Genomic DNA, 11,792 nt, shown 5'->3' on the forward strand with positions numbered 1-11,792 from the left:
AAAAAATAAAAACCGCAGAGGTGATCAAATACCACCAAAAGAAAGCTCTATTTGTGGGAAAAAAAATGATAAAAATTTCATTTGGGTACAGTGTAGCATGACCGCGCAATTGTCATTCAAAGTGCGACAGCGCTGAAAGCTCAAAATTGGTCTGGGCAGGAAGGTGTTTAAGTGCCCAGTATTGAAGTGGTTAAATATTAGTAATTGTTCTATGAGCATCCCATATTTCCTTTCCCCCAACCAAGTTATATCCCCCAATAAACAAAAGCAAAAAAACAATGCAAATGACTGTTCATTGTCTCAGAAGTGATAGATGGAGGTCTGGCAGCGGGGTGACATAGTGGATGTTAGTTACTAGTAGCAACCAAGCGTTACATATGCATCTTCAGGAAGAAGGCCATGCTGAACTGCTCTGATAGTCAGCATCTCTACTCTTTTGCAAAGAGGGCCCCTCCCCCTCTTCCTGGTGGTATTTTGCTCCATCTTCCCGGTGACCTTGTGGAGGTTTTTTCCTGCCCATCTCTTTGCCTTCTGTGTTGTACACAGTTCTCTGACCTTGCCTAAACACACCCCCCCCCCCCCCCCCCTATGGTGCAGTAATTGCATCGTCTTCTCACTTCTCTCTCCCTGTAGCTTGTCAATCAATGGCTGCTGGAGGAGAGACAATGCAGCCACAATGCCCTGGCTGTACGGTGTTGCCTTATGAGGAGTTTATGAGTAATCTCCATTAGCAACTGGGAATATTTGTATTATAGATGTAGATATTAGTAGTAGTTTAGCTTAACCGGCACAGATGGTTTGATGTACAGGAACAGACGTCTGGTCAGCGTATATAATTCAATTAACAATACCTTTGTCTCACAGGTATGCCAAGTGTGGGTGTGAGGGAGATGTCCTGCTGTTTACCTAATGTAATAATCAAAACCCACGAACAGATACCATTTGGGGTGTGTAGTCGGTACGGAGCCGAATTCATTTGCTAGATAAAGGCTTGTGTATTCTTCCGTGCTAATCCACCATTTATCCATTTCAAAGGGTGGTTGATATGCTTAAAATATTTCTTTGATCTGTTCAGGAATGGACAATTTACCCCGGCTGGGACTATGCATAGTTAAGTGTCCTATTCAAGAGCAAACTTCCTCTTTAATTAAGTGGGCTTCAGACTAATTATCGCTAACCAATCAGTGTGGTCCTATGCAAGTCAATGAGAGAGGGCCCTTTTTAAGGGAACCCAACCCTAGGGTAATGGCAGATGAGAACTGACCAGAGCTATGGACCAATATTAGGTAACATATCAGATCATCTCCCAGCACTTACAAGGTATACCGAATTGTCATATGTCCTGTTTTGTATTGTAATGAATGTATTGTACTCTTGTTGTATTTTAAACTAATATTTTACTCCCTCACTTAGACTATAGATATTTTCTGTGTATTAGATAAACCTGTAACGTACTCTAATAAATGGTGTTATGTTAAACCTCCCTTTCCTTTGTCAATAAGAATTCTCTTTTCAACCCATATCATATCTTCTGATTAATAAATCAGAAATATAGATTTTGAAGGTTAACAGTGGCGACCACGAAGTTGAGTACAGGACTGAAAGTATTTAATATAATACCACAATTTGTTTATTAGAGATTAAGGTTATTAGGGGGAATTTAAGCTGAGTCAGCTTATCCAATCTATACAGGGAAAAATATAGGTAAATGTTTTTTTTTTATATGTTTTTATTATTAAGTGAGTATTAGATTAACTCTAAGGAGAGAATATACACCACAAGTTATTATTATTGTTTTTTTTTATGTTTTGGATTTTTTTTTAATAATTTTTTTATTATAAATTTTTTTTTTTTTTTTTTTTTTTATTTTTTTTTTTTTATTAATATCCCAAAATTATAATTGAAAAAGTTCTTTGGATGTACCCTTATATACCGGTCGATGTAAGGGGGAGGAAGTAACTTTGCGGGAAAAGTGTTATTAATTTTTTTTTTTATTGCATTCTTTGGTGCTCACCAAGCTTCATTGCTGTCTCTAACAATTGCTTGAGAGTCCTGCATGGTGAGTACATTTATTTTATTGAAAAGACGCCAATTGAGTGTGATCTTGGTTTTGTTGAAAAGGTTCAACAAATGTTTGTTTTAATTGAAATGGTCTATCCACTAAATGCATAACATAGCTTTAAGAAAGTAGTTTGTTTGTTTTTACGGTGGAATTTTATAAGCAGTAATATTCTCATTGTTGTCAGTTAAAGTACAGAGCTGTGGAAGTCTTGTTGCTGAATACTGAAGCTAATCTTTGAGAAAGATTATTAGTAGTGTATTAGTGTGAAATAAGGTGCACTGAGCATAGTATAATAGACCTTCCAAAAGTTTTGTTGTTGGTTTTTGTTTGTATTACTGAATTGAGTTACAAATACTAGTGTAAACACGGCTGCGTTTACATTACTATTGTCAGCATATAGATCCTTGGGGGCTTACAGTACACATTCTCAAAGCTCTTGGTTCTATTGTCCCCTGGGTCAATTGTTGTATTGAAGGCTCAATGTTATGGTGAGCATAATTAGTGTTCCCCCACTAATATAAAAGAGGGTTTTATTGTGAGCTGAAATATTGTTTTATTTTTACTGTATTTTCTGCATTTTTATTTGAGTCTGTTTATGTTTTTTTTTTTAATTATTATTTTTAAAGTGTTTTCCTTCCCTCCTTCTATACGGTAATCTCAAAGTGGCTGTATAGTACAGGGGAAGTTAACATAATTTAGCATACAAATTTTGCATTGTATAGATTGGTAATGGCTACCATGTCCGGTCTAGAAAGTTTTGTAGCAACGTATACTCGTAAACATAAGAACAATGAATTTGCCTGTGATGCCAAGTTAAAAGTATCTCCTTGGACTTATGTCCAGGAGTTATTTGAGAAACAAGTTAAAACAACCAAAAAAAATCAGCATAAAAGTCTAGCCTTAGCAGGTATGTATGCAGCTTGCATGGCTATGAATACTAAAATGCAGAAATTAGAAGATATAGTCTATAATAAAAATATTACAATTTCTGAGAAGGAAAAAGAGAATACAGCTTTACAGAACCAGGTACAAACATTAACTACCCTTAATCAATTAGTTAATGCCTCACAGGAGGAAAATGTTAAAAGTGTAAATTTGGCCCAGAAAGAAGTGGTACAATATAAAAGCATGCTAACTAAAGTTGAGACTGAGCTGGACCACATAACTACTGCATACAAAGTAGTCCAAAATAAGTTACATGAAGCTAAGAAAGGAACATTTATAGATCACACACACTGCACGCAAACCGAGTCACAGTTGCTACAAACAATTTCTATCCTTAAAGGACAGGCGGCTGTGGCCAACAGATGCGAACAAGGTAATGCTACGGCACCTACTTGTGCCTATGAAATTGGGGACACAGAGGAATATGAAGAGTATTGGGGAGAGGAAGATATGGGTTCCGATTCCACATTTCCTGTGGCGATGGGAGAAATCGCAGAGCCACAGGAAAATCGAGAATGCACCATTGTCATAGACCCACCAGACAACGGGGACCAGCTATCTACAAATGAGGAGCATGACAAGTTCCCCATCATGGGTAGGACCCAGATTTCCTCCTCTACTGAAGGAAATCAAACATTTTTGGGCTTTGATAGTGAAGGAAATGAGGTGATTTCCAATGTATATCCAATTCAACCTGTAAAAACCCTTATGAGTGTAGCGGATTTCATTGGCAAAATTAAAACGAATGAACACATTACTTCACATGCAACCAATGTACAACAGAGGTGTGAGCTCTTAGGTGTGCGAAATCCTAGTGACCAAGTTAAGGTGTTACAATTAACCCTTGACGCCCACACCTGGAATGCACTCCCAGATCAAATTAAGGAAGGCAAAGGGAGCTACAAAGTAACCGTGGCCGAATTGCAAAAAGTCATAAACCCCTCAGCTATAGGTTTGATGGTGGCCTATCAAATCAAACAAAGTAATGAGGAAAATCCTTTAGTTTATGCCAATAGATTGTGGGCAGCATATAACACTAACAATGGTAAAACCACTAGAGAGGACATGGAATATAAGAACCTACTGATACACAATGCCCATCCCGCTATTCGAATAAAATGTGAGCATTTAATAGATCCTAGAAAACATAGCTATGAGGAGGTGATTGGATTAATACATAGATCATTCCATGCCATCCAAGCCTATAAACAGCACAGGCTTAAGGAAAGAGAAGAGAAACAGCTGTTTAGGAAGGTGGCTGCAGTACAATGCAGGACTACCACCGTAGAAGGCCCCCATGCCCCAGGAGAAGCCAATCCTCCATACAACCCTAACTGGGACAAAAGTTTACAAGGGAGGGGGAGGGGATATAGGGGGAAATCAGGTTATAGAGGCAGAGGCAGAGGAAGAGAAAACTCTCATAGCCACCTATCACAGGGCAAGCATGTCAGTGACACAGAAAGAGCTCCTACTTATGCAGAGTTGCGACAACAATTACAGGCCTTTCAAGTAGGCCCTGGAAAGGAAGTACAGGTAGCTTCCCAGACAGAGGCTAACCGTCATCAATGGTGACAACTACAAGGCCCCAAAATCTTAGCACCTATTTCTCTGGATAGGTGTGGGCGCCCTGTAGTGTCAGCGTTGATTAGGGGCCGTCAATGTGCCATGTTAATCGACACGGGGGCGGCGATATCAATTATGCATGACAAAGATCCCTTAAACTCAACACTATCTTCAGGAAAGCCACTGAAGCTCCAGAGCTTTGCTGGACATAATGTTGAGTCTGCCTTGTCCAAGCCCCTAACAATCCAAATTGGTGAGTTAACCCTAAAACAGCCATTAGCATTAATGTGTTTGCCAAATGAAACCAGCCTGCTGGGTTCAGACTTCTTAATTCCCAATGGATGTATGTTGGATCTGACCAACCTGTTATTATGGCAAGGGGTTCCAACTGATCAGAATAGCACCATTGTGATACCTGATTCTCACACAATTGCAGCCATCAAACGCAATGATTTAAAATATGACATACTGGAGATCATTACAGATCACCCAGAACATCAGCTTCTGCACCCTGTGATAGAAAGACATCAGGGATCCTTTGCAAAACACAAACATGACTGTGGAAAGGTAAATACGGTAATACACATCAGTGGGCCAGACCCAGTTCCGCAGAAACAATACCCCTTTCCAAAGGAAGCTATCAGCTACATACAGGAAACCATAGAGTCACTGCTTGACCAAAAGGTCATCAGACCATGTGTATCAACAACAAATGCGCCAATATGGCCGATTCGCAAAAGTACTGACAATTCGTGGAGATTAACAATCGATTACCGCAAATTGAACAGTATTACAAACAATTGCGCCCCCACCGTTGCATCTGTCCCGGATGTATTGAGCATGTTAAATCCCAAACACAAATATTTCACAGTGCTGGACATATCAAATGGTTTTTGGTCATTACCGTTGTCAGAAGAATGTCAATACAAATTTGCATTTACATTTCTCGGAAAACAGTATACTTTCAATTCTGTCCCTCAAGGATTTCATAACTCTCCTACGTTATTTCATGCAACCATGAGAGATATTTTAATTGATTTTTCTTCTCCAAAGAATCTTTTCCAGTACGTGGACGATTTGTTGCTAGCCACATGCGACAAAGAAGAACATTTGCGGCTATTGGAGGAACTTCTGCAGATCCTAGGAAAGGCGGGACTGAAGTGTAATCCCATTAAGGCACAATTGTTGAAGGAATCTGTGTCTTTTCTTGGGATTACAGTGACAGCAAACGGACGTAAGATAGCAACGGAAAAGGTAAAAGCCATTCTACAATTACCGCTGCCAGTGAGCATCCCGACTCTGAGATCTTTTTTAGGATTGGTAAATTATTCACGGGCTTTCATCCCTGAATTTGCACAAAAATCTGCACCACTGTATGATTTGTTGAAAAAGGATACCCAATGGCAATGGACTGAGCAACACACCAAGGCAGTGCAGGAGCTTAAAGAAGCTTTAGCGCAAGCGCCAGCATTAGCCAACCCAGAGTACCAACTGCCCTTTCACATTGAGACTGCCATATCAGAGACAGCCATGTCAGCTGTTCTGTCACAGGAAATCCATGGGCAACAGGGACCCATTTCATATGCGTCTAAATTATTATCTCCTGTGGAAATGAAGTACTCTCTATGTGAAAAACACCTCCTAGTTACGTTTTGGGCAGTGAAATACTTCACATACATCATAGGACTTAACCCAGTCATCCTGCACACAACGCACACTCCCACTAAATTTTTACTCACAGACCGAGTGAAGGATGGCAATGTATCCAATGCCAGATTGGCCCATTGGGCTTTGTTGCTTCAAGACAGAGACATTAAAGTTCAACACACAAATAATCCGTCCACTAGAGCCCATGGCCTCCTTTACCAGGGAGTACCACATGAATGTGATATCACCCCACAATCATCGGCACAACAATTCTTTAGACCTTTGTCAGTAAAGGAAACAGTCCCTGAAAACGCAGGCCAAATTTTCACAGATGGATCATGTTTTTACGTGGAGGGTTCTCCATGTGCAGGATTTGGAATATACTATATCAATCCACAAGCAAAGACCCAAACATCAATCTTTCGGTCATGTAAAGTCAAATCAGCACAATTTGCGGAAATGGCTGCAATCGCTCATGCCCTAGAACTGATGAAAGGGGACCAAGAAATTGTTTTATACTCAGATTCTGCGTGGGTCTGTAATGCTCTTACAGAATTTCTGCCCTTCTGGCACACCCACCAGTACATGTCCTCAGATGGGTCTCCACTTAAACATGCATCCCTGTTGAAATATATTGTATCATTGGTGCAAAAGTTGCCAGTCAAACCATGGGTGTGCAAAGTTAAAGGTCATTCAGGTACTGCCCCATACTGGGAACAAAATGAGGCGGCGGATTGCTTGGCCAAACAAGGAGCACAGGGAGGGGAGATCTGGGAAATTCCGTCGAATTTACCGGACCTAGTCTTGTGCCCCAGTGTTTGTGCCCTCACAAAATCCTGCATAGTAGTTCCGGATATTTCGGACATACAATGCCAGGATGACAACATTAAGGAAATAATGCAAAAACTGCAAAATGATACTGGAGAACTCTCTGAGGGGAATACTTTGGCAAAATATATAAAACACCTCACATTGTCAGAAGATAAAAAGGTATTGTTACATCATGGAGATGAAGTAACTTGGGTGGTTCCTGAAAAATACCAAAATGAAATGATTTACATAGTGCATGACCTACCTACTGGGGGTCATCAAGGGTCAGAGAAAACAGGTGAGCGGCTCAAGAACATAGGTTGGTGGCCTTCCATGATGGCAGATGTGAAGCAGTATTGTGACAATTGTATTGTCTGTGCACAGGTTAACCCCGCACCAAGGAAGATCAATGCCCCTTTACGAATTAGACTGAAAGAAGGGCCATGGAATGCCTTACAAATGGATTACATGGGACCCTTGCCAGTCACTTCTAGAAACAACAGATTCATCTTCGTAGTCACAGATTTATTTTCTAAATGGGCAGAGATCTTCCCAACCAAAAGTAACACTGCACAAAATACGGCTAAGATTTTAGTGGAACAGGTGTTCAGTAGATGGGGGCTCCCAGGATCAATAGAGTCAGATCAGGGGACCCATTTTACTGGAAAGGTGGTAAAAACCTGCCTACAGATGTTAGGGGTGGAGCAAAAATTTCACATTCCATATCACCCAGAATCTTCAGGTCAGGTTGAAAGAGCCAATCGGCAGATTAAGACAATGCTAAAAAAATTTGTACACATCAATGGTAAGAACTGGGATAATCTGCTGCCATTACTGGCCATGGCCATCCGAGCAACCCCCTCATATGCTACCCGGCTGACACCCTTTGAAGTGCTGACAGGTAGACAGATGAGACTCCCTGAACATCTCTGGCTAGAGATGCATACACCTACCATAGACAGACTGTCAATGGACCAATACCTCCTTAAACTCCAAAAAGCGGTAAAAGAGATCCATGTATTTGCCGCAGCACAAATGGGTAAAAGTCAAAAGAAAGCCAAGGCGTATTTTGACAAAGGGGTTCGAGAATGCACTTGGGCCATAGGAGACCGAGTTATGTTCTTGGAACTACGTCCCCTGGATCACAGTCTAAGTCAAAAATGGAGAGGTCCATTTTCTATTATTGATAAATTAAGTCCTTCTGTATATAAAATCAGAATAGAGGCGGGCAAAAAGACACAAGATAAATGGGTTCATGCGAACCAACTGAAACAGTTCCATGGAGCCAAAGAAATCAACTAAAATGTGCTGCTTTCTTTCCTTTTAGAGCCATGAAGTCGATGTGGATCGTTATCCTGCTCCAGCTGATCACAACTACCAAGGAAGAGGAGACTGGACCACTCATCAGCGTGATCGTTGACAAGAATCCTGTCTACTGCCTAGAGGGGGAATCCATTTTATTACCTGTGGCCATTGTAGGGACTGTGGGGAAGCAAGTATATTGGTGGAGTCCCATTGATAATCATCTCGTCTGGGGTAACGGCGTCGCAGGGAATATCACTGACTACCGGGATAGAGTCATGAGTTTTCAGAATGGATCCTTGTTGATTCAAGAGACACGGTTGAGTGATGCCGGAGAGTGGAAATATTCTTTTGTTATCTCCATCCCCTTGTCCAGCAACACACAGGCATCCACTCTTCAGTACGTCCCAGGAAAAGTCACCTTGCACGTGTCCCCAAAGACTAACACCCCTGCTCCTACCATTTTGCCCAAAAATACAGCTGCAATCCCCTACTATGAACCAACATCCTTGGAATGCCCATCACTGCAAGAGGGACCACCTAGTGGCCTAACGGCAACATCAATCCCTGGAATTCTGTTCAATAACGTTAAGTTCATTCATGTACCCGTGGTACTTAATTTGTCCCAGTGGAACATGGCTGAATTCGGCTCATGTGCCCGGACAAATGTGTCTCTGTTTTACTCCTCCTTGCTGGTAGATTTGATTGCCTCCCATGCAAGCCGAACTCAGGACCCATTTGCAGAACCAAACCTCACTCCCCATAGGGGCATTTTCAGATCCAGAAAGTTAAAGGGGTTGGACAGCATACTTGGGTCCATCCCAGGACTTTTTGGATCTGGCATGTCAATTTGGAACCGAGCCGATTTGTCAGCGATTCGCAGGCATATCGGAAATTTTGAACAAAAAGAGGGTCGGCAAGTGCTGAAACCAGTTCTGCAGGGTGTTGAGGGGCTTGCAGAGGAGGAAAGGTTTACGGTGTATAACATGAAAGATATTGCCCAGTTGTTTGAAAAGACACAACAGAAAATCAACGAAATCATAAACATAAATAATCAGAAAGCTAGAGAGGATGGTATGGGGAAAGAGGTAATATGCACTGCGTATGGAAATTTTGTTTTAACCAAGGTCACTAATATCATCCGAGATATCCAAGCAGGTAAAATCCCTGATATATTAAGAGATACCGACCTTACCCAATGGTATTGTACTCACACTAATAATAGTGGTGGAATGAATGTACATTCTGGAGACAAGTGCAAACCTCTGCCAGTTTCCACAATTCGAAATATAGGGATAGTAACACCACACCCAAATAGAGGGCCATTTGCTTGCAAGAAGAGCCCGTCCCTGTGCGCCTACCGGGACCTAATGTATGTTTCCTTCACCATGTCGCTGCCAGTGTTCCATCCACAAGATGACTACTTTAACACGATGGCGTCCATACACTCCCTCGGGTACCTTGAAAACGACGTGTACAAGGAAAGGTTGCACCTCCCCGAAATGCTCATTCAAGTTCAAGGGCGATGGAAAGCACCACACACTGCCTGCTGCACTGTCAAAGACAATAGGTACTTATGCCGTTGTGATGTGTTTGAAATTGACACTCCAGTCTGTGGTCTAAGCAATGACCCGGATCCCACCGCCAAAGTAGCGAGGGACCCCCAACTGGAAAGTCCACGCCACCCACCTCAAGAAACCAGCACAAGTGAGATGGAAGCTAACTGCCCAGTGAAGCTGTCAAAATGGAGAACACCTAGCACAAAGGTCACCTACCACATGGATGGACTGTACTGTGTCGTTACAAATCACCAGACATTTCTCTATGGGGGTCAGTCGTGTCCCATACCCTATCCAAATTTTTGCTTCATTCCACACGAGTACACTATTATTGGGCAAACTGTAGTAGCCCCCATACCAGTGTTAACAGAAGACTATATAATTGAGAGTCCCCCTGATGTCCCAGATCCTATAACCTATCTACCCCATTTTGATATAAAAATTGATACTCTGTCAGTAAACCTTCACAATCTGCTCGCAAGGAAGGATACCCATATAATTCAAATTAGTAATGATATGGAGAAAACAGGGAAAAGGTTGAATGAACTTTTACATGATGGGGATTTCAGTTTGGTCACCACCAGGACCTGGGTAGAAATGGGAATAAAAGGTCTTCTCATATTGCAGTGTGGGGTACTGTTATTTATGACGGGTATGGTGATATATCTCGGCCGACTTCTAAGATGGCAGAGAGAGAAACTGAACTCACTAATGGAGATTAGACATAAACAATTACTCACTTAAGTGTGGCGTCGTTTCATTGGACTCAACTTGCCACAAGGGGTCATCTGTTGCCTTATGAGGAGTTTATGAGTAATCTCCATTAGCAACTGGGAATATTTGTATTATAGATGTAGATATTAGTAGTAGTTTAGCTTAACCGGCACAGATGGTTTGATGTACAGGAACAGACGTCTGGTCAGCGTATATAATTCAATTAACAATACCTTTGTCTCACAGGTATGCCAAGTGTGGGTGTGAGGGAGATGTCCTGCTGTTTACCTAATGTAATAATCAAAACCCACGAACAGATACCATTTGGGGTGTGTAGTCGGTACGGAGCCGAATTCATTTGCTAGATAAAGGCTTGTGTATTCTTCCGTGCTAATCCACCATTTATCCATTTCAAAGGGTGGTTGATATGCTTAAAATATTTCTTTGATCTGTTCAGGAATGGACAATTTACCCCGGCTGGGACTATGCATAGTTAAGTGTCCTATTCAAGAGCAAACTTCCTCTTTAATTAAGTGGGCTTCAGACTAATTATCGCTAACCAATCAGTGTGGTCCTATGCAAGTCAATGAGAGAGGGCCCTTTTTAAGGGAACCCAACCCTAGGGTAATGGCAGATGAGAACTGACCAGAGCTATGGACCAATATTAGGTAACATATCAGATCATCTCCCAGCACTTACAAGGTATACCGAATTGTCATATGTCCTGTTTTGTATTGTAATGAATGTATTGTACTCTTGTTGTATTTTAAACTAATATTTTACTCCCTCACTTAGACTATAGATATTTTCTGTGTATTAGATAAACCTGTAACGTACTCTAATAAATGGTGTTATGTTAAACCTCCCTTTCCTTTGTCAATAAGAATTCTCTTTTCAACCCATATCATATCTTCTGATTAATAAATCAGAAATATAGATTTTGAAGGTTAACAACGGCTCCCATACGTAAAAAGGCCCACTAATCAGGGTTACACCTGTCAGGACGCAATGGCTTTAGTACTTTCTGAGTCACTGATATTGAACTCCCTATATTCTATGTTATTTTTTTGAACTACCTTTTTCCATTTTTTCCAGGCAAGTTATGTGATATCACAGAGCACTCTTTTTCTTCAAGCTTGGCAAGCCACAAAGATGCAGAGAATGTACAGTAGCTGGTGTGATGATAGCTC

The 11,792-nt window shown here is 41.3% G+C and overlaps 2 protein-coding genes across 2 annotated transcripts; both read left to right on the top strand.

Annotated features, from left to right (window-relative positions):
• The first annotated feature begins 4,672 nt into the window (after positions 1 to 4,672).
• On the top strand, positions 4,673 to 8,329 carry LOC143961963 (protein NYNRIN-like). The gene has a single exon (XM_077471303.1). It carries the CDS (start codon positions 4,673 to 4,675, stop codon positions 8,327 to 8,329), a length of 3,657 nt encoding a protein of 1,218 aa, XP_077327429.1.
• LOC143963402 (uncharacterized) lies at positions 5,681 to 11,468 on the top strand. The gene is made up of 2 exons (XM_077473029.1): positions 5,681 to 5,824; positions 8,355 to 11,468. The coding sequence occupies exon 2, from the start codon at positions 8,359 to 8,361 to the stop codon at positions 10,630 to 10,632; it is 2,274 nt and encodes a 757-aa protein (XP_077329155.1). The 5' UTR covers positions 5,681 to 5,824; positions 8,355 to 8,358; the 3' UTR covers positions 10,633 to 11,468.
• Positions 11,469 to 11,792: the final 324 nt, after the last annotated feature.

This window comes from Lithobates pipiens, unplaced genomic scaffold (genome assembly GCF_037356315.1).
Source record: "Lithobates pipiens isolate NorthernLeopardFrog02 unplaced genomic scaffold, aLitPip1_a1.2 Scaffold_8, whole genome shotgun sequence".
NCBI lineage: Eukaryota > Metazoa > Chordata > Amphibia > Anura > Ranidae > Lithobates > Lithobates pipiens.